Source organism: Balaenoptera acutorostrata, chromosome 10, assembly GCF_949987535.1.
Source record: "Balaenoptera acutorostrata chromosome 10, mBalAcu1.1, whole genome shotgun sequence".
In the NCBI taxonomy this organism is placed as follows: Eukaryota; Metazoa; Chordata; class Mammalia; order Artiodactyla; family Balaenopteridae; genus Balaenoptera; species Balaenoptera acutorostrata.
In genome coordinates this window covers 71,227,833-71,252,256 of record NC_080073.1, presented here as the reverse complement: position 1 = coordinate 71,252,256, position 24,424 = coordinate 71,227,833, and the positions used below count along the sequence as shown (strand labels likewise).

Below are 24,424 nucleotides of genomic sequence, written 5' to 3'. Positions count from 1 at the left end.
TACCACAATGTTTATTGCAGCACTATTTACAATAGCCAGGACATGGAAGCAACCTAAGTGTCCATCGACAGATGAATGGATAAAGAAGATGAGGCACTTATATACAATGGAATATTACTCAGCCATGAAAAGAAATGAAACTGAGTTATTTGTAGTGAGGTGGATGGACCTAGAGTCTGTCATACAGAGTGAAGTAAATCAGAAAGAGAAAAACAGTAGTATGTTAACACATATATATGGAATCTAAAAAAAAAAAAAAATGGTTCTGATGAACCTAGGGGCAGGACAGGAATAAATACGCAGACGTAGAGAATGGACTTGAGGACACGTGGAGGGGGAAGGGTAAGCTGAGACAAAGTGAGAGAGTAGCATTGACATATACACACTACCAAATGTAAAGTAGATAGCTAGTGGGAAGCAGCTGCATAGCACAGGCAGATCAGCTGGTGCTTTGTGACCACCTGGAGGGGTGGAATAGGGAGGGTGGAGGGAGGCGCAAGAGGGAGGGATATAGGGATATATGTATACATATAGCTGATCCGCCTTATTATACGGCAGAAACTAACGCAACATTGCAAAGCAATTATACTCCAATAAAAATGTTATAAATTAATTAATTAATTAATTTTAAAAAATAAAAATTAAAAAAGAACCCTAGCACTAACTCCTATCTGTGGTAATTAAGGTTGTAATATAACAAATATATTTCTCAGTTTTTATTTGCTTCTTAATATTGCTTATGGAGCTTTAAAAATGGATAGAACTTTTACATTGTTTATGTAGTCAAATTATTCTGAAGTCAATATTCACGTATTTGTTTTGTAAATTGTTTCTCTCCATTTAATTCTTTGACCTACATGCACTTCAGAATTACTGTGTTATGTGACCCTGTTTAAAAAAATCTCTTTGGAGTCTTGTTTCAAGCTTCATTAAACCTATACGTTAATTTAGGGAAAACAATGTGTTGCCATTTAACCAAGTAAAGTTTTATCACGTTTATTCCTTGATATTTTATATATTTGTTGCTGTTGAATGAAATACTTTTATGTTGTATCTCCTGTCTTGAGATTGTTTGGCAAGAGATGGCAGCCTTTTTCTGTAAAGGGTTAATTATAATATAATTTATATTATATATAATTTTCATGTCACACAATATTATTATTCTTTTATTCTTCTTTTTATTCTTTTTTTATTTTATTCTTTTATCTTTTTAATTATTATTATTCTTTTCATGTTACACAATATTATTATTCTTTTGATTTTTTCTACCCATTTAAAAATATAAAAACCCTTCTTAGCTCATGAATCTAACAAAAAACCAGCGGTAGGCTGGATTTGGACCACTGGCTGTGATTTGCCAACCTCTGATATAGACAATAATTACGCAGTTTTATATTTATATCATACTTGGTCATCTAGCTGAACTCTTAGTAGTTGAAACAGATTTTAAATTCTCTTGGATTATATTAAGAGATAATCATATCACCTGCAAATAAGGATATTTTTGTTTTTTCCTATATGATAATTACATCTATTTTCTTTTTTGTCATTTTTGTTGCACTGCCTAGAACTTTCAAAGCAATATTAAATAACTGTGATAATTGTATGCATACTTGTCTTATATCTGACTTTAATGGGATTGCTGTTAAATTTCATTGAAATTAATATTTTACTTGGTGTATGATAACACGAATCATAACATATAACTATCGTACAAGTTATGGCAAATATGTGGTTAGGTGAGTGATCCAAAAAGCTGAAAATAAATACCAATTCATAGATTTTGGGCACTTCAAACACAGTGTCTTCAGGTTCATCTCCAGTTGGTTCAGGAATCTCACAGAGAAAATCTACGAAGTATGGTTCAGGAAGCATATATGATCCCACATCTGGGCTAACATTTTCTTCAACTGCACGAATAAGATGTGCATTAAACCACTGCTCATCATCAGGAGTTATAAATCTGAAACAAAAATACAGGAGTAAAAATGCAAAATAGGAAGGCATCTTTTCTAACTGAACATTGTTTCAACCCCTCTCCACCTCCTCTCAGCCCCCATCCTGTATCTCCATTACCTCAGAACAGGGAAACAATATGTTCTGCCTTCTGACCAGAGGCAGATGTAACCCCAACCAAGAGAGCTATAACATTGATAGTATCACTTATAGAAAATACTGACAGAATCTCCCCTTGGCCAAACTTAGGCTCCTCTAAATCCTCTTCCCTATTAAGCCCCAATTTTGGACTTCCATGTCCTTCTTTGCACCATCTAATTTTAGCAAGAATCCTGTTAAATCTGTTTAGCCAGAATCCTCCCAGACCCCCCCTTATTTCCTCTTAGAACTTTCGCATCCAACAAACTCCTCCATCCTGTTCCTCAGTTAAAAATTCCCACTTTTTCCTTGTTGTATTTGGAGTTGAGCCCAATTTCTCACCCTTACTGCAAAACCTCACTGTATAGGCCCTATACCTATCATGATAGTCTTGAATAAATTATGAGAGTCTTACTGTTTCAACAAGTGTCACAAATAACTTTTTTCTTTAACAATATAGATGAGTCCCGTGGGTGAGGTTCAGGGTCCCTAAAACTTGCAATAGAAGCATAGAATTGACAGTCAGTAGTGGGTGAGCATCCTCTTTCTAGGTTTGTGGGCACACAGCGTAAGAAGGTCCTTTTCAGACTTATAACTTCAGAGGGGTAAGGGAGGAAGGAGTGGGACTAACATCTGACAGATACCACCTACGTGGGACATTGTGGTAGGCCCTTTACAGCTTTGTAAGACCAGCATTGTCATCCATATTTTATAGAGGAGGGAACAGAGGCTCAGAAAGATGACTAAGCTTATGTACCAGATGTCACCACGCAGCAGAGCTCTCACTACACAGACCTCAAACTTTTTAGAAACTATACATAACAAAATTTTCCTTTGAATGTTATCAACGTTCTGATAATGCGGTTATTTTTTAAAATGTCCTGTTGAAATAATACTCAAGGAACTTAGCAGAGCGTTTTCCCACCAGCAGGTGGGAAATGACATCCATGCTTCACAAGCCCCAGAGCAATTTAAGATAATACTCCTTTATTCTACTTATTTGAGTAGATAATGCAGGAATTATTCTACTAGTATAAACTACTTATATAGTACATTTAAACTCAAGCGCTGTAATATACACCTGTCTGCAATTACTCTGTTGCACTCGTGTTTGAAAAGTGACAGGAGAACAGGAATTGAATCACACTCCTCGGCTTTTACGGTTAACATTCCTTGCCAAATTCTGGAAAGATCTCGCAGATTGAAAATGTAATGAAATTTAGAAGGAGTAGGCAGCATCTTCACCTAGAGTTGGGAAAAAAATTGTAATACTCTCAATTTACTTTTCAGATAAAATTAAAAGCACAAGAATGGCCACCATCAAAAAATCTACAAACAATAAATGCTGGAGAGGGTGTGGAGAAAAGGTAACCCTCTTGCACTGTTGGTGGGAATGTAAATTGATACAGCCACTATGGAGAACAGTATGGAGGTTCCTTAAAAAACTAAAAATAGAACTACCATATGACCCAGCAATCCCACTACTGGCCATATACCCTGAGAAAACCATAATTCAAAAAGAGTCATGTACCACAATGTTCACTGCAGCACTATTTACAATAGCCAGGACATGGAAGCAACCTAAGTGTCCATCGACAGATGAATGGATAAAGAAGATGTGGCACATATATACAATGGAATATTACTCAGCCATAAAAAGAAACGAAACTGAGTTATTGGACCTAGAGTCTGTCATACAGAGTGAAGTAAGTCAGAAAGAGGAAAACAAATACCATATGCTAACACATATATATGGAATCTAAAAAAAACAAAAAAATGGTTCTGAAGAACCCAGGGGCAGGACAGGAATAAAGATGCAGACATAGAGAATGGACTTGAGGACACGGGGAGGGGGAAGGGTAAGCTGGGATGAAGTGAGAGAGTGACATGGACATATATACACCACCAGTTGTAAAATAGATAGCTAGTGGGAAGCAGCTGCATAGCACAGGGAGATCAGCTCGGTGCTTTGTGACCACCTAGAGGGGTGGTATAGGGAGGGTGGGAGGGAGACGCAAGAGGGAAGAGATATGGGGATATATGTATATGTATAGCTGATTCACTTTGTTATAAAGCAGAAACTAACACACCATTGTAAAGCAATTATATTCCAATAAAGATGTTTAAATAGTTAATTAATTAATTACTTAATTATTTAAAAAACCTAAAAGCACAACTGCTTTTAGAATGATTTTATTTCACAGTTCCTATTTTAAATAAAATAGGCTGAGTAAATAAACTAAAATTAAGTTTATATTTTTGTCACAGCATTGATGGGGAAAAAAAAACACATCATAAATAAACCAGCACAGAATTTAAAAGACCCTAAGACCTTGAATAGGATGGACTGAAGAATAATGCACTGGATGCAGATTCCAACTCTTGTTCTACCACCATAAGTAGGCTTTGAACAAGCCACTGTCCCCTGAGTTCTTAAAAATGATGTGAATTGTAGGAATAAGCATTCCTAATCATTATTAACCTTATTAGTGTGTATACGGAAATACGTCATAACAAAAAACTGAGTGTGAGCTGGCTGTCATTCAGTTAAGAATAATGAATGTTCACGTCTAAAGTCAATAATGATCATCTTCTATAGATGGCTTTGATTAAGGTCCTGAGTGCATCTGGATTTCCACAAATACACTCGTTTATCATAATCTAGATTTCACTTATGGATCCAAACTCAGTCAACATGCTTTCATATATCTGTATATCTGCAAGAAATTGGCAGGCAATTCTGACATACTGCTATAATTACTTGGTGGTTTTTGTGAGTTTTGCTTGTTTGTTTGAACACTAATTTACTTATTATTTCTACCCACTTCTAGAATCCTAATAGGCAAAGCTATAACATGACACAGTCCACTTTCTTATAAAGAGAGATACCAGTTAAGGTATAAATTTGAGGTGTTAGGTGTGGGAAGTATTGCTGGCCAAGTGTAAAGATTGTAATTGATACCATCAGCATCATTTCTGAAAGTGAAACAATGATAACTCTGGAGATACAAAGCAGACTCCCTACATGACTAATTCAGGAAAGCAAATGCTTTCTTTAGTACCTATTCATGGACTATGTCCTTTCTATATGGAAAAAGTACGCTATTGAGTTTGTAGAATAATTTCTACAGGCTAATTCACAGTGCAAGTTAAAACAGCAGGTAGCAAGAGGAGATATAGAACAAAGAGAAGTGTTATGTTAGCAATCACCTTTCAATTTCCCTCTTTGCTCTCAGTTCCATTCCAAGCCAAAAAGTTCATTCTACCCACCAAAATGTAAAGCATGCACTTATATTACAAATATGCAAAAATAAAGGGATAAGGCTATGTGAATATTGCTTTTATTTCTTTCCTGTAAAAGACTGCAGCTAAGATGGCAGCCGTTGGCAACTGAAGTAATTATTCAGGAGAATTAAATAAAGTCCTTTCTTTCCCTTTTCTTCTCATTTATTAACCTGCTTCTTTCCTTATCTTCCAACATTTCCTTTTAACTTTTGTCAGCTTCTTTCTTTTCTCACCTGCTTCTGCTTTAAAACTATGTAAAGTAATATAAAGTGATATACAAGGCATGAGTGGATTAAAGGAGTGCTTTGTGAAAATGAGAAATTTGAAGGAAAGATACAAAGAAGGCTGCTTATTTGGGGTTGGGGAGAGGAGGAAGATTCATTCATTTTTTGAGTGAATGACTGTTTTTGAGCACCTCCCACTACCCTTACAAAAATACCATGGTAAATAGGACAGCTAAATCTGCTGCCATCAGGAACCTTCTATTCGAGTGGGAGAGCCTGGCAATAAATAAGAAACAAATATATTGATAAACAGATAGGCAAATAGTAATGATAAAAGTCATGGTTAGAAGAAATGAAGTAGAGTCAGGAGACAGATAATGCCTGTGATGGGGTCGTGGACAGTTATTTCAGAGAGAATGATCCGAGAAACCCCCTCTGAAGGTAAAAATGATGAGAAAGAGTCAAACGAAGTATAATGGCCCAGAGGCATGAAAAACTTGGGGTGTTCAAGAAACAGTGAGAAGGGCAGCATGGCTGGAGCAAAACGATGGAAGGGAAGAGGAGTAAGCAGGGGCCAACTCAGGGTGAGTTTCACAGGCCAGAGCTAGGCACTGTGTTTCACTGCAAGTGTAACTGGGAATCTACTGGTGGTTTTAAGAAGGAATGATGATCTCTGATGTGCTTTTTAAAAAATATTTTAGGACTGTGTAAAGAACAGATTCTAGGAGGGCAAGAAGAAAGCAAGGAGACTGGTTAGGAAGTCGCGGCATGGTCCAGAGGGCAGGCGATGGACCATGCAGGGTGATCACAGTGAGATGGCAATAAGTGCGCAGCTTCCGTATATATTTTGAAAGCCTGGTTACTGAGACTTGCTGATGGATTGGATGTAGGGAAGAAGAGAGACAAATCAAGGATGGAACCCTGTATTTTAGCCTGAGAAGCAGGATAATTAAGATACAAAATTCTGAGGGAGGATCATACCTAAGAACATGTTAACTTTGAGATGGTTATTAGACATCGAAGCGGTGGTGTCTACTAAGCTGTTAGAAACAAGTCGGGGGACTTCCCAGACTTGGGTCCAGTGGTTAAGACTCTGTGCTTCCAATGCAGGGGGCGCAGGTTCGATCCCTTGTCAGGGAACTAAGATCCCACATACTGCTCAGTGAGGCTAAAAAAATTTTTTAAAAAGAAAGAAACAAGTCTGGAGCCGGGCAAAGAGGCCTGGGATGGAAGTGCTGATTTTGAAGTCATCAGCACAGAGATGGTGTTTAAAGCCATGAAGCTGGATGAGGTTACCTGAGTACGAATGGAGGTAGAGATGAGGTCCCAACATGGAGATCAAGTGCACTCCAGTATTTAGAGGAGGGGAAAGAGTGGGGACTTAGAAAAGGTAGCCAGTGAGGTAGGAAGAAAACCAAGAGCAAGAGGCCCTTCTGAAGCCAAGTGAAGAAAGTGTTTAGAGGGATCCTTTACGTCAAATGCTGCTAAAGAGTCATGTCAGAGGAAGAAGAAACCAACCCTTGGATTTGGCAAGACTGAGGAATTTGGTGACCTTGATGAGAGCAGTGGAAATGAAAACTCGTACAAAACGGGTTAAAGAGGTAAAGAAATGTGAGGAAGTGAAGCTGATAAACATTCATAAAACAAAAGAAGCTTTGATGGAAAGATACCAGGAAGGCCAAAGCTTTCCAGAAAAATATGTATATGGGCACATTAAATTGAACAATAGCCCCACTGGAAAATAGATGGACCTTACCACAGAAAATTATCTCAGACACTCAGACCTTCTGAAACTCCATGCTGGAGCTTCCCCAGGACATAAGCTTCTGCCCAGATGGTGTGTAAGTGGCCAAATGAATGTATAGTGAACTATGACAATTAATCCTCATCTCCTTCACCAACTTTTTTTAGCAAATATATCAACCTTGTTGTTTTTTTTTTTTTTGCAAATCTCAGACCTACCCTTAATTGCTTTTTCATGAGTCTGCCTTCAGACATCTGGTGACAGCCTCAATGCTTACTGAGTTTTACTTAGGGCATTGACCTCTGTATTAAAATCTAGACTATTTTGTTGAGTACATTCCATCCATTTACTAATTCATGCTCCACCTCAGAGAAATCCACAAGTTGGACTTTAAGTCTTGGTTAGCTAAGAATATCTGGAAATCCATGTATTCCCTCAGTCAGTGAACATCTGAGTATCTGACACAGTTTGGTTGTTGGCAACAGGTAGGGAAGCCAGACATACAAAGAGTTACAAATCAGGATAACAAGTGGAAAAGCAGTGTTCTCATTTCAGCAAAACTCTACTTTATCCTGGATGCCGTGTCTGGTTTACAGTAATATCTCATACATATGGAAAGCATCATTCAGTCAGAATATTTGCTCCCTGGAAGGAAAAGGTGTCATAAATCTACTTCAGCACCTAATTTGTCTTTTCCAGAAAAACACTACTACCCATGATGTGATGATAACTTCATGAGCCATGAGGTCAGAACTAGGCTGAATAACTGTTGACTTTTTTTTTCTGATTATTGACAACGGATGATTCTGTACCTTAGTCCACTGCCACAGCACTCTGCTCGCTGAAACCAAATTCACAATCATCTCACATATTTTGGGTTTGAACTTTCTGCAAGGATCAAAATACCCACAGCCAATAACTCCTGAAAAATAAACAAGATTGAAGGTACGAGCTTACTATAAGATCACAAGGTACATGTTTATCCCAGTGAATAAATCATTACAAGATGACTAAGCTAGGTGATGTGAAGAATTTCTCTCAAGGAATCAGCTAAGACTGTTAGTCAGCAGTGGGGCTAGCAAAGCTTAGTCTGCAGTGATAAGCATTTTATATGTATTAACTCCTTTAATCCTCCCAACATCCTATGAGAAAGAATCTGAGGTAGATATTATTATTATTCCCATTTTCTTATTTATATTTTTATTGAAGTATAGTCGACATATAATATTTTGGTATTTTCAGGTGTACAACATAGCGATTCAAATTTAAAACATCACACTGGTCAGAATGGCCATCATCAAAAAGTCTACAAATAATAAATGCCGGAGAGGGTGTGGAGGATAAGGAACCCTCCCTACACTGTTGGTGGGAATGTAAATTGGTGCAGCCACTATAGTGAACAGTATGGAGGTTCCTTAAAAAACTAAAAATAGAGTTACCATATGATCCATCAATCCCACTCCTGTGCATTTATCCAGGGAAAACCACAATTCGAAAAGATACATGCACCCCAATGTTCATAGCAGCACTATTTATAATAGCCAAGACATGGAAGCAATCTAAGTGTCTACTGCCAGATGAATGGATAAAGAAGATGTGGTACGTATATACAATGGAATATTACTCAGCCATCAAAAAGAATGAAATAATGCCATTTGCAGCAACATGGATGGAACTAGAGATCACTATACTCAGTGAAGCAAGCCAGGCAAAGACAAATAACATATGATATTGCTTATATTGGAATCTAAAAAACATGATACAAATGAGCTTATATGCAAAACAGAAATAGACCCACACACACAGAAAACAAACTTAAGGTTACCAGGGGGGAAATGGGGGGGAGGGATAAATTGGGAGACTTGGATTGACATATACACATTATTATATATAAAATAGATAACTAATAAGGACCTACTGTATAGCATAGGGAACTATACTCAACATTTTGTAATAACTATACTCAACATTTTGAAAAGAAATAGAAAAAAATAGATACATATGTATGTATAACTGAATCACTTTGCTGTACACCTGAAACTAACACAACATTGCAAATCAACTATACCTCAATTAAAGAAATGATCACCACAGTAAGTCTAGTAGCCATCTGTCACTGTACAAAATTATTACTATATTATTGACTATATTCCTAATTCTGTATATTATATCCCTGTGACTTATTTATTTTATAACTGGAAGTTTATACCTCTGAATCCCCTTCACCTATTTCACTCAATTTTCCCATTCTCCTCCCCTCTGGCAACCACCAGTTTGTTCTCTGTTATCTATGAGTCTGTTTCTGTTTTGTTTTGTTTGTTCATTTGTTTTGTTTTCCAGATTCCATGTATAAGTGAGACCATAGGTATTTGTCTTTCTCTGTGTGACATGAATTGCCATTTGTGACAACACAGATGGACCTAGAGGTTATTATTATTCCCATTTTAATATGAGTTTAGTAACTTGCCCAAGGTCACCCACCTTGTGTGTGGGTGAATCTGAGGTTTGAACCCAGGAAACCTGGCTCTGGAACCTGTAAAACAGCCCTCAGTCTGAAGAGTAGAAGAGCTGGAAAAGAACTTAGAGACTACTTCCTCATCTTACAGATAAGGAGACCAGGCACAGACAAGTAAAGCAAACTGTTCAAGTTCACACAGATTGGTTGTTGACAGAAGTGAAATCAGGACCCCCATATCTCCTGACCTGCAGTCAGTCAACACCCTGGCCTGGGTGGTGATGTAATGGTTCCTAGGAAACACCCAACACAGTGACAATCTGACATAATCACCCTCAGGAACTACTGTGTTATAGACTGTTCCTGAAGTCCCAAAATGTGTTTGGTGTTAGACCGCAAAAAAAGATTTAACTCTACTTCGTCCCTGTGAGACTATATGTTGAGCAGTATGTTCAGTTCTGAGCATGGTATTTTCAGAGGAAAATGAATACGAATATCTGCTCAGAGGCGCATAGCAGGTTTATGAAGGGTGGGTCAGCTAAAGAAACTGGGCTTCATTCACATAGACCAAAGAAGAGCAGCCTTGAGGGAACGTGAAATTGTCCAACGTCATGGTTGGTTGTGCTAGATGCCTGTAAGGCCTTTTTGCTTCCTGAAATCCTATGATTCTAGACCTCCAGCTTCCTGTGGCACAAATGTGTTATATATAAAGCATGGGATGTGGAATCAGAAAACAGAATCAGCATCACACGTTTGCCATGCACTAGCTATATGGCCTTAATTGGGCAGTTATTTTACTTCTCTGAGCCTCAGTTTCTGGTTTGTTTCCATGTCTCATTTTCAATATTAATCATATCAAACAGTGTATAAAAGTTTAACAAATAAGCAAACACTCACGTACAGCCACTAGACTGAAGAATACAACATTGTCCTAGCACGTTAGAAGCCTCTTGTGTCCAATTCCTCCTCCTTCCAGAGGTAGACAGGGCTCTGACTTGGTGAGAATCAGTAAGTCGCTTTTCCAAAGAAAACCTTTGGCACTTACGTTCTTGAACTTTAACCTTTTCCTTTTAACTTTAATTTTTGAAATTTAATTTAATGGAATCATGTTATATGTTCCTCTGTGATGCTTTTTTTCCCTTAACATTGTATTTCTGGGCTTCATCCATGTTGAAGCATGTAGCTGTGTTTGTTCACATTCACTGCTCTAGAGCATTACACCGTGCACCCACGCCACAATGTATTTGTCCGACTTTACTGTCAATACATAATTGGGTTACTTCAAGGTTTTTGCTGTCAGGAACGCTGTTCTATGAACCTTCTTGTGTAAGTCTTTTGGTGCACATGTGAAAAATCAGCTACAGATGGGTTAAGGACTCAAATACGGAAGGCAAAACTATATAACGTTTGGAAGGAAACATAGGCAAATACCTGTATGACCTCTGGGTAGGAAAGGACTTCTTAAATGAGACTCATAAAGCACAACCATAAAGGAAGAAAATGGTGAACTGGTATATACTTGGAAGTGGAATGGCGGAGGGTGTGCACATGTTCTACTACCAGTAATAATGTCCGGTCATTACCAAGGGCTCGTAGCAATTTATACTCCCACCAGAAGGGGAGAGAGTCTCAGTTGCTTTACATTTTCACCAATGCCTGATTTTTTGTCAGAATTTTTCATTTTTGCAAATCTAGTGGTTATAAAGTGGTTTTTTCCTGGTGTTTTAAATTTCCATATTCCTGAATTCTAATGTCTATCATCTTTACCTTTGTTTATTAGTCATATGGTTTCCTCTTCTTAAAGTTCCTGGCTTTTGGTCCATGTTTATATTAGGATGTTTGCTTTTTATCTGATTGATTCTTTGGATTTCTTGAAGTATTCAGATTACTGAGTTTTTTGCTTTGTTACATGTGTTGAAATTTTTTTTCTTCCACTTTGCAACTTGTCTTTTTTCTACCCTTTTAATGTTGCTTTTTTAAAATATAAATTTATTTATTTTATTTATTTTTGTCTGCGTTGGGTCCTCATTGCTGTGTGCAGGCCTTCTCTAGTTGTGGCGAGCGGGGGCCACACTTTGCCATGGTGTGTGGGCCTCTCATCACGGTGGCCTCTCTTGTTGAGGAGCACAGGCTCCAGGCACGCGGGCCTCAGCAGTCATGGCATGTGGGCTCAGTAGTTGTGGCTTGCAGGCTCTAGAGTGCAGGCTCAGTAGTTGTGGCACACGGGCTTAGTTGCTCTGCAGCATGTGGGATCTTCCCAGACCAGGGCTCGAACCCATGTCCCCTGCATTAGCAGGCAGATTCCCCAACCACTGCACCACCAGGGAAGCCCTAATGTTGCTTTTTAACTGAACAAAAGCTCTTAATTTTAATCTAGTCAAATTTATCATTTTCTTCCTTTATGGTCTATGCTTTCTGAGTTTCATTTGAGAGGTTCTTTCCTACCCAGAGATCATTCCAATATTTTCCCATATTTTCTTCCACTGTTTTACAGCTTTGCCTTCCATATTTAAATCTTTAATCCTTCTGTATTGATTTTATGCTTGGTGTGAGGTAGGGGTCCAATTTCAATTATTTTCACATAAGAATTACTAAATATCCCAGTACCATTTCTTGAAAGTCTGCCTTTCTCTTCTGATCTACAGTACTTGCTATGTCAAATAATTAATGACCACATATGTATGGGTCAGTTTCTCTTATATGTCTTCATGTACATAATTTTGATGGAATGGTTTATGTGAGCCTAAATTTGGTGTCAAAATATCATTTTCATTAACATAGCAAAGTGCTACATTTGACTTAGTATATTATGTTGTCAACCTCTGATCAATGGGCTATCATTCATTAGCCCAAATTTCTCTGATTAATCATGTTGAGAAAACCAAAACACAAAGGTTTGCTTACCTCTAAAGCCAACCTTCAACAAGGCTATTTCTAAATATCCCTGAGTCTTACAATAAGCTATAAACATGAGTTTATACTTCTTAGTATTTAGTCCCTGGTATTTAGCTCTCCATTTCGGATACTTAATCCCTACTTCAGACAGGGCCTTTTTATCTCTTAAATAAGGTTTTGCATGGTTTATGTCCATTATGTAATGCAATAAAAAATTAAACACCAAGAATAGTCGTACCAAAAATTTTGTCTATTGAAGCATTTGAAGGCAATGTGCAATTAAACACAGTAAACTGTCTTTTCAAACGTTGTGGAATATCATTTCGACCGCCTCCAGGGTGGATCATTGCCGCTATGAGCTGTACGTCAACAATAGTAGTGAAATCTCCAGGCTTATCCAAGCTGTACATTCCTTGCATTTCCATCATTTGTCGCACAATCTCGTTAGTTATCTGGAATTTTATATAGTAACATGTTAGTAACACATCGCTATCATTTCCTCCAAAGCTCCTATAAAATAGTACAGATGAGATCAGAAGAAAACGCTCAACTTTTATCAATGAAGTGTTTGTGAATGTTGCCTTCAAGGCAATTTGACTTAAATGATACCACCCATAAACCCTAAACTGTAAGTTGAATATGCCTGGTGCAAATGCAATGTACTCTTTACCACGCTGATAAATCTAGATAGGAGAGTTACAGAATATTTGGTACAATTACAAGAGTTCTCAGAGTTACAAGTTTTACTATAGTTTTATATCTTTCACACTCCACATTCAACTGTTTAAAATACCTTAAATCAGAAAATGGGATAGTTTTACTCCTGAATGTTTTGGTATTGGATTTTACATCCTTATCTTTCTTCTCTGTAGCCTCTACCACTGCTAACTTTCCCTCCGTATTGAAATTTTTTCCTCTCTTGTTTTTAGAGGCTCAGTTCTTTCCAGGCTCATCTTGAGACCTTGGATCACTTCCCAAGCCATTCTTTCTCCATTCATCCCTCAAATGTAACTCTTCTACAGGGTTCCATCCTTGGCTCTTTTCTATTTCAGGGGATGCCATCTCAACCCAATATCCTAAAGAATCTCAACTCTGTAACTCTAGCTTCAGATTCTCTTCTAAACTCCGCACCTGTATATCCAAATTCCTGTTGGGCATCTTTGAGTGGAAGACACACAAGCCCCTGTAATATGAAACTCTTTCATTCAAGAAACATTTAATGAATCACTACTCTGTGTCTGGCTCTGTTGTAACATAGACAAAAATCCCTGTCTTCATGAAGCATACATTCTTGCGGTGGGAGACAAAATGTACACGTTCATGCCTGTATGTATGTATGTGTGTAAATAAAATGGTGTAAGTCCTTTGGAGAAAATAAAGCAGAGAAAGGAAATAGGCAGTGCTCAGGGATGCAACTGAATATGGAAGCAGGAAAGGCTTCACCTCACATGACATATAACCAAAGACTTGAAGGAAGTGAGAAAGCAAACCACTCAGATATCTAGGAGAAAAGCATTCCAGGCAGAGGAAACAGCAAATGAAGAGGCTCTTAGTGAACGTTATACCCAGTGTGTACAAGGATCAGTAAATGTGGTTGGAGAATCATGGGGAGATAAGATCAAACAGTGTAGGGTCTTTAGACCTCAGGAAGGATTTTGGCGTTTATATGCTACATGTCTCACGGGAGAATTTTGAGCAGAGGAGTGTGACACACCATCTGACACATTTTTTGTTTGTTTGTTTGTTTGTTTTGGCTGTGTTGGGTCTTTGTTGCTGCTCATGGGCTTTCTCTAGTTGAGGTGAGCAGGGGCTACTCTTTGTTGCAGTGCACAGGCTTCTCATTGTGGTGGCTTCTCTTGTTGCGGAGCATGGGCTCTAGGCACGCGGGCTTCAGTAGTTGCGGCATGCAGGCTCAGTAGTTGTGGCTCGTGGGCTCTAGAGCACAGGCTCAGTAGCTGTGGCACACGGGATTAGTTGCTCTGCGGTATGTGGGATCTTCCCGGACCAGAGATCAAACCCGCGTCCCCTGCATTGGCAGGTGGATAAACCACTGTGTCACGAGGGAAGTCCCATGACACATGTTTTAACTGGTTGCTGATATGAGGATAGATTGAGAGGGGCAAGGGAAATGGGGAGACAATGAGGAGGCATGTGTAATGATCAAGAAGACAGATGGCGGCTCACACCAGGTGTTAGCAATGGAGTGATGAGCAGCAGTCAAATCTTGGATATAGTTTGAAGATGGAGCCGACATGATTTCCTAACAGGCTGAATGTGGAGTTGCTATTTCTTGAGATGGAGAAGACTGTTGGAGGAGCAGGTTTAGGGAGTAACAGGAATTTAGTTTTGGACATGTTAAGTTTGAGATCCAACAAGACATCCTTAATTGGATTAAAAAAGTCTGAATTCAGGAGCTTTTCATCTTATAGATGATATCAAATATGCCTCCTCTCTCCTCACCTTACAGGAACTGCTGAGAGGTCTATCTGCCCTGGATCCCTGATGAATGGGAGAGGAAAAGGGAAAGAAAAAAGAAAAAGAAGCCTTCCCTGGGAGGTTGTAGCCTCAGAATGACACTTGCACAGACTTGCACCATGGGTATGCATAGCCTAAGTGGGCCAGAGACTTTCAAATATTAACCTTGCTTTGAGATGATCCTGACTGAATAAGCGCTTAAGGATCTGACAGAAGAAAACTCAAACCTGTCTGGTTGAGGACACATTCATCCTAGGCTTTAAGAAACAGCCATAGGTAATTTTTTAAGGGCAATGACCTGGCAAGCAGTCAAAGGTACTTACAGAAAACAAGACAGTTTGAACATGAACAAGAACTATTAAAACAACAGAGAGCAGAAACAGACCCATATAGACTTCAGATGCTGAAATTAACAGACATAGACTTTAAAACAACTATGCTCAACATGTTTAAAGAAATAGACAATGATTTGAAAATATATGCAAGGAATAAAAATGACAACGCACTTGAAAGAAAATAAGAATCAAATAGCAACTGAAATTAAAACTCAATGGATGAATTTGACAGCAGATTGGACAAAGCAGAGAAAAAAATTAGTGAGATGGATGACAGGAGAGGAGAAATTATCTAGACTAAGTATTGGAGACAGAAAAAGTTGGGAAGTATAGAAAAGGAGGACAGAAACATAGAGGGCAAAGAAGAAAGTCTAATATACATTTGGAGTTTGATAAGAAGGGAAAGAAAGTGGGGCAGAGACACTATTTGTAGAGATAAGAACTGGGAATTTTCTAGAACTGACATGAGATCAAACCACAGATTCATAAGTCCCAGTGAATCCCAAGCAAATAAACACAAATAAATCTACACCAAGGAACATAATTCAAAAAAGAAAAAATCACAGGAAATTAAGGCAACAAGTGAGAAAATGCAGATTAATTTCAGAGGTGCAATGACTAAGTGGTAGTTGACTTCTCAACAGCAACAAGGAAAACAGAAGACAGGAATCAGATATTTAAAGTGATGAAAGAAAATAACCGCCAACCTACATTTTTCTATCCAGCAATGTCTTTCAAATAGAGAGGATGAAATAAAGACTTCTGCAGACCAAACAAACAAACAAAAAAACTAAGAGTTTGTCACTAATAGATTTTCTCCTAAGGAAGTTCTAAGAATGAATAAAGAGTAAAAAAAGTGGTAAAGAAGTATGTAATGCAACCAAAGAGTGAATATATAAAACAGTAAAAATAATGCCTCATGGGAGTTCACTTTAAAAATAGAGATATAGATGACCAAAAAGCACATGAAAAGATGCTCAACATCACTGATTATTAGAGAAATGCAATTCAAAACTACAGTGAGGTATCACCTCACACTGGTCACAATGGCCATCCTCAAAAAAAATCTACAAACAATAAATGCTGGAGAGGGTGTGGAGAAAAGGGGAACCCTCCTACACTGTTGGTGGGAATGTAAATTGGTACAGCCACTATGGAGAACAGTATGGAGGTTCCTTAAAAAACTAAAAATAGAGCTACCATATGATCCTGCAATCCCACTCCTGTGCATATATCTGAAGAAAACCATAATTTGAAAAGACACATGCACCCCAGTGTTTATTGCAGCACTATTTACAATAACCAGGACATGGAAGCAACCTAATTGTCCATCAGCAGAGGAATGGATAAAGAAGATGTGGTACATATATACAATGGAATATTACTCAGCCATAAAAGAGAACAAAATGATGCCATTTGCAGTTACACGGATGGACCGAGAGGTATCATACTGAGTGAAGTAGGTCAGACAGAGAAAGACAAATATCATGATATTGCTTATATGCAGAATCTAAAAAAATGATACAAATGAACTTATTTACAAAACAGAAATAGAGTCACAGACGTAGAAAACAAACTTATGGCTACCAGAGGGGAAATGGGGGGAGGGATAAATTGGGAGATTGGGATTGACATGTACATACTACTATATATAAAATAGATAACTAATAAGGACCTACTGTATAGCACAAGGAACTCTACTCAATACTCTGTAACAACCTCTATGGGATAAGAATCTAAAAAAGAGTGGATATATGTATATGTATAACTGATTCACTTTGCTGTACACCTGAAAGTAACACAACATTGTAAATCAACTATAGTCCAATAAAAAATCTTTCAAAAATAAATAAAACTGGCATAACACAATATAAAGGTGAATAATATAATTTATGCTAATAAAAAATAAAAATAGAGACATAGACTTAAAATACAAGTCAACAATAAAATTATAAATCAGGAGAAAGATAAAGGAAATTAAAGTTTTCAAAGGTCACTGGATATACAAAATGGAAAAGAAGTGTTAGATTATCTTTATTTTTGATTATGTATGTAGGATGTACTGTCTAGGGTAACCACTTGAACACAGAAATTGACTGCAGTAAATGGATAGTAAGAAAAGGAAAAAGGAAAAAAAATCAATCAATGTCCTCAGTGGAATAGGAAGAAGGCTGTAGCACTTCATGCTCAGCTGGGGGCAAGGAAATGAAGGTGTCCAAGGTCTGAGAAAAAGATGGTGTGAAAGGAACCTGAATGTAAATGTAGGATAGGAATAGACAGGATAAAGATAAATAACACAAAACATGCAGTATAATTGCTGGGTAGTATTATGAGCTCAGTTGAGGTCCATAATCATGATTTTAAAGTGATTTTAAGCAGTATTGTGTGTTTTTCTCCAGCCAAGTTTGGCTGCATAGGTGCAGGTGGCTGGTGAGCAAAGAGGCTTAACAAGGATTTAATGTGGTTAAGGCTTTCACAGATGAGTAGAGGGTGCATGCTACCGTGATTATAATGATGGATTATGGAATTTTAGCTGGAAAGGAAGGAAGCGAGGAAATGAGAAGAAATGAAAGAGAATTTAATGATGGTAGGAACAATGGCTGGTAGCTCCATCTGTAGTCTGGGTAGTAGAGGGAATGAGCTACAGAGTGTGGACATGGTGATCAGAGAATAAAACGCTTGAAATTGAGATAATGAAGGGATCACAGTTACTGATAATGACAAGGTGTAGGGTACGACTGCATGAATGAGTAAGTTCAGACGGAGTGGAAGACATGATCATTGGAGGAGTTGAGGTCAAGGAACTAAGAGGTCAAGATCATGTATGTAGATATTGTTTGGCATCACTGAGAATTATGACAAGCAGGACTGGCTGCATAATTTGTGAGGCTCAGGACAAAATGAAAATTCAAGCGTCGTTATTCAAAAATCATTATTAGGAATTTCAAGACAGTGACAGCAGAGCATTAAACCACGTGCAAGTTCCTCTGAAGTGCGAATCCCTCTGCAATGGCACACTGTGCACACCATGAAGCTGGCCCTGCAGACTGGGACAGCCCTGGAGAGAGTAACAGTCTTCCGGGGACTGAAATCTTCGGGGAGGGACGGGTGTGACCCAAGGGTCCAAGATGACTGCAACAACATGTGGGTGTGAGGTCAGAGTGATAGGTTTTCAGGGAAGAGGGCAATGAGAACGGAGAAGGACATCTCCCTCACCTCCAGGTGAGAAGTCTGCAGGGAAAGCAGCATCCTGGGTTTCCATTAGAGCAAGAAGGTGAGGGAAAAGCTCAGAGAAGAAGCTGAATTTACAGGGGATTTTGTGGATGAACCATGGTTGCCAAGGGCACACAGAAAGTTTTCAGGAGTGGGGAAAGTAGGAGATGAGGCCAGACAAGGGCCAAGCAGAACTGATAGGGATTAGTGTCAGGATGAGCACAGACAGACCTGGGAGTCCTGACATCCTGGTGATGGCTGAGGTGAACCAGGATAAAGGGTGGAAGGGATGTGACGGGTCCTGGTGGGCTCTAGATGGATGGTGTTGATGAGACAGTAGACGGTGGTGGGAGGACGTGTTGGGGATCCCATCAGGAACAGGCAGAACCCTGGCAGCAACTGTGAGGTCCTCTAAGGGGAGTGAGTTTGGGGATGACAGACGATCACAAGTAGGACAGTGGTGCATGGCAGAGTTTTGGGGGTTTTTTTTAAATTGTTTTCTGGGAATTCCCTGGTGGTCCAGTGGTGAGGACTCTGTGCTTCTACTGCAGGGGCACGGGTTCAATCCCTGGTGAGGGAACTAAGATCCCGCCTACCGTGCGGCGCAGCTAAAAAAAAAAAAAAAAGTGTTTTCTAAACTTCAGGTACTCCTGGGAGAGAGTATATAGAGTGGGAAATCAGAGAACAAAGATAAAACCCTGGGGAAAGGAAGAAAGAAGCCAGGAAGCACATTGAAATCAAGCAGCCAGAGAAGCAGAAGGGAGTGTTAGGGGAAAGCATATAGGGATTTCAAGAAGGAAGAATGTCATCTATAACCAAGAAGCCAAAAAAGACTGAGAATTGTTATTAGGCTTAATAAAGTGACAGTTATTGATCTTTTCATATATAACTAAGAATACTGATTAAATATAATCTACACGAGGTATTTTAGTCCTACCTGATCTCCCCATTCATTAATCACGGGCATATTAATATCATCAATAAATATAGTCATTTTTCTGCCTCCAGGTGGCCCATATGTGCTTCCCATCCTCTTATCCACATAGCTTTCAATTGTTCTCTAGAGAAAAGGAAATGGTCTGTCTTATGCATTACATTTCAATCCATTTCTAAAAGTGATGAACATGCTTTTCAGAGTAGAATATAATTGACTTATTTGTTTAATATGTGTAAATATTGTTATTAAAATAAATATTGCAAACTTTAAAAAATAAGTTGGAATATTAATCATTAATTTATATTAAAAGACACTCCAATGTTCAGCTTCAGCTTCAGTATTAGGCCAAAACATGCTATTTGGATTTGGCCTCCGTGTCAGCCTTAGGAAGGTTAAACAGCTGAATGCCAACTTCAACACCAATTCTTTTGATATATATATATATATATATATATATATATATATATATATATATATATGTGTATATATATATATATATATGTTTTATTTGCATACAGATTTTATTGTATCAACCACTTAATATATTTAATATGATAATGACTACAGCAAGTGATGGGTTTTACCTGAAACATCATTGGTTCTGTGGCAGATGAAAAGTTTAGACTTTTAGATAACTGTATTTCAGGGTCATATTTTTTCAAATAGGCCTTAATCATTACAGTTTTTGCAGTTCCCTGCTCCCCCGTGAGTAAAACAGCCTGCAATTGTAGGATAATCATGTTGAAAGGTGTTATAAGATGTTTAGTTTTAAATATATTAAGGTTCTAGTAGCCATTCTTTCATTCTATAAACTAATACAACTAATTTTTGATTACTTTTAAGAATTAGACCTACATCAAAATAAATCTTAGTGGAATTAAAGATTTAAATGTAAAATATATGCTATAAAAGTGCTGGAAGAAAGTGTGGGTGAGCAGTCACTTAACCATGGGAAGGACTTTGTAAGCAGATACCCACTTTCCTTAGCACGCTGGAAGTCAGCATTTCAGGGGAGATTGAGTTGGAGTGAATCTTGGGACCTGGAGTTCATTTACCAAACAGGTTTCCCTGAAATGACACCACCTCTGGCCCCTTGTACTTTAATTTTTCCACCAATAGTTGTAAAAAGGGATGTGTTTCTTACATGGTTTGCAATCATCTAAGAAACTGAAAACTAAAATATTGCCTGCCACATCAGTAAACGAGGATGTTGCAGCCATCAAGCCATTACATTACAGCCACCCAGACAGTGCACCCTGAGGAGACTCAGGAAGAGAAAACACAGGATACTGGCCCCAGATAGCTGAGGTGCGTACCAAAGGGATGATTTCAGTGAGCCCAGACTCTTGCATCTTCCCATACCCAGAAAAGCGCTAAATTCATAACTTGAGATATCTGGGCTTTTTTTCATTAACAGTAATTCTTTGGTGTTCCATCTACCTGGTCTTCTGTTGCAAAAACTTCTGTATATTCTGGCTTCCCCCCACCCGCCTTGTCTCTTTGGAACATTTTTCTCAGTGCTATCTGAGATGCTGTGTCCCAGGCTTGAAGTCCTAATAATGTCCACCAAATAAAACATAACTCTCAACTTTTAGGTTGTGCATTTTTTTTTCAGTCGACAAAACTATCAAACTTACTTTATGCTGTTTTGCAATGGTGTCTACCAAAAAATTTGTTCTAACATTGTCAACATTTGGAACCAAAATTGATGAATATTCCGGAACACTGTCAGTTGGATAATAATATGGCTGAAGTTTCTTACTCCAATGCTCCCAATCACCTATACAATAATTAAAACTGATCTTAATAAAACTGCATTCTTCAGAAGTTATCTCAATACAAAACACAAGTGCTATAACCAATTAACAGAAATATATAAACATTTAAAACATTTTTGTAAAACACGTTAACATATCTGCTTATCTAATGTATGTGGCATTTGATAATTTAAATTTGTTTTTGCCTCTTTACAAAGTCAGCTTTAAATTGCTAATTATTTATCTAGAGAGCTCTTGGTCTGAAATGGAATTACAACCAATGATATGTTTAGTATCTAGTAGGAAAACCACATTAACTAAAAGGATGGGAAAGACCAAAAAAGGGATTGTAGATTACTGGACATAGGATGTTTGCCATGAGAAATGGGAAAAAATAAACCTGGCCCTAAAACTAGTGTTAATAATGTGCCCAAATTCCTGACTTATAGTCACTGCTAATTTACTGACTGATATTATTGTTATAATAATTATTGTAAGTGCATTTCATCAATTCTAAGAAAAATATTTTATTTACATTTTATCATCTCTGGAACCTCCTTTCAATCTATTATGTCAGAATCCCTGCTGGCTATGCAAACTTGATGAGAGATGTTCATACTGTTGCCATTTAAATTGAATGACTTGCATTGTTGGTATTGCATTCTCGAATTTAACTGCCATTTTAAAGATCTTCCAAAAGATACCATGATTCAGAATTGTACCAAAAAAGTTACTGTGTATACAGAATGCATGGAAAGAGAGCAGAGGAGCACACATTTGATAGTAGCAAAGCAAACATTCATCATTGGGGGAATAACCTCAATTTCAACTTTCCTTGCAAATTATGGAGTTCTATGGTTAAGTGCATGTTTAACTTCTAGGAAACTGCCAAAGTGTTTTTCAAAGTGGCTGTATATTGTGTACCATTGTGTAGTTAGCAAAGTGGATATACTACTGGATGTGAGAGCTCCACTCGTTCCACATTCTCTCCAATATTTGGTATTATTAACCTTTTAATTTTAGCCATTAAATTAATTAGACTTTAGTCATTCTAGTGGCTGTGTAATGATTTGCATTTCCCTGATGACCAGTCATGTTGAATATCTTTTCATGTGCTTTTTTCACCATTCATAAATCTTCTTTGGTGTAGCATCTATTTAAAATTATTGCCTATTTAAGAAATTTGGATTGGCTGTCCACTTATTATTGAATTGCAAGAGTTCTTTATGTATTCTGGATAAAATTCTTTTATCAGATATATATTTTTCAAACATTTCTTCCCATTCTGTGGCTGGAATGGGAATTTTATTTTCATAGTGACTTTAAAATAGATTTTAATTTTAATTTTAATGAAATCAGGATGTATGAGTGCTCCAACTTTGTTTTTTAAAAATTGATTTGGTTATCCTAAATCCTTTGCATTTCCATAAAATTTTATAATTCAGTTATAAATTTCAACCAAAAAAAGTCTATTGGGATTTTCACTATGATTGCACAGAATCTATAGATCAATTTGGAGAGAAATAACATCTTAACAATACTGAGTTTTCTGATTTGTAAACATGATTTATCTTTCCATTTATTTAGGATTTCTTTAATTTCTCTCAGCAATTTTGTGGTTTTCAGTATACAAATCTTACACATATTTTGTTAAATTTATCCCTATATATTTCATTTTTTAATGCTATTTTAAATGGTATATTAAAATTTCAATTTCCAATTTGTTGTGAGCATGTAGAAATACAAATTATTATTATATATTGTTCTTTCATTCTGTGACCTTGATAAACTCATTTACTAGTTCTAATTTTTTCGAGGATGGTTATATTATCTGCAAATAACGAGAGATTTACTTGTTCTTTTCCAATCTATAGGTATTTCATTTGTTTGTTCATGTTTATTTATTTACTGCCTTATTGCACTGGCTAGAACCTTTAGTACAATGTCTAATAGAAGTGGTGAGAAAGGAATATTCTTGTCTTGTTCCTGATCTTGGGAAGAAAGTATTCAGTCTTTCACCATTAAGTATAATGTTAGCTTTTTTGCAGATGTTCTTTATCAGAATGATAAAGTTTCTATTCCTAGTGTACTGGTTTATCATGGAAGGATGTTAAATTTCATCAAATGCTTTTTTAAAAAAATATTTATTTATTTATTTATTTTGGCCATGCCAGGTCTTAGTTGCAGCATGTGGGATCTTCGTTGTGGCATGCGAGCTTCTTAGTTGCGACATGCAGACTCTTAGTTGTGGCATGTGGACTCTTAGTTATGACAGGCATGTGGGATCTAGTTCCCCAACCAGGGATTGAACCCAGGCCCCCTGCATTGGGAGCACAGAGTCTTACCACTGGACCACCAGGGAAGTCCCCAAGTGCTCTTTCTGCATTGATTTAGAGGACTATATAATTTGTTTGGTTTTTAGTCTATTAATACAGTGAATTACATTGACTGGTTTTTAAATGCTAATCCAACCTTCCATCCCTAAAATAAATACCCACTGGAACTCAATATGTTATCCTTTTATATACTATTGGATTTCATTTCTTAAAATTGTATTAAGAAAGGTGTGTCAATATTCCTGAGGGATAATGGTCTATAGTTTTCTTTTCTTGTAATGTCTTTCTCTGTTTTTGGTATCAGGACAGCACTTACAAATCCTTATAAAGTGGGATGGGAAGTGTTTCTTCCTTACATTTTCTATATTTTGGAAGAGTTTATGTAGAATGAATTGGTATTATTTCTTCCTTAAGAATTTGATGTACTTCACCAGTGAAGTCATCTGGGCCGGAAGTTTTCTCTGTGGGAAGGTTTTTAACTATAAATCAAAAATTTTTAGTAGATATAGGGATATTTAGGATATCTATTTCTTCTTGATGAGGTTTGGTCGTTTGTGTCTTTCAGAGAATTTATCCATTTCATTTACATTGTCAAATGTATTTTCATAACATTGTTTCTAATATTCACTTATTTTTTAATATCTTTAGGGCTTGTAGTAATGTTCCCTCTTTCA

At 37.4% G+C, this 24,424-nt stretch overlaps 1 protein-coding gene across 1 annotated transcript in view; it reads right to left on the bottom strand.

Annotated features, from left to right (window-relative positions):
• DNAH8 (dynein axonemal heavy chain 8) overlaps positions 1–24,424 on the bottom strand; it is a 337,653-nt gene that overhangs the window by 151,873 nt on the left and 161,356 nt on the right. Inside the window, exons 54-60 of the mRNA XM_057555266.1 lie at positions 21,295–21,437; positions 20,242–20,376; positions 19,658–19,780; positions 12,936–13,149; positions 8,160–8,269; positions 3,176–3,339; positions 1,771–1,963 (exon numbers count right to left, since the gene is read on the bottom strand). Coding sequence (XP_057411249.1) covers positions 1,771–1,963; positions 3,176–3,339; positions 8,160–8,269; positions 12,936–13,149; positions 19,658–19,780; positions 20,242–20,376; positions 21,295–21,437 — 1,082 coding nt within the window. The remainder of the gene's footprint in view (positions 1–1,770; positions 1,964–3,175; positions 3,340–8,159; positions 8,270–12,935; positions 13,150–19,657; positions 19,781–20,241; positions 20,377–21,294; positions 21,438–24,424) is intronic.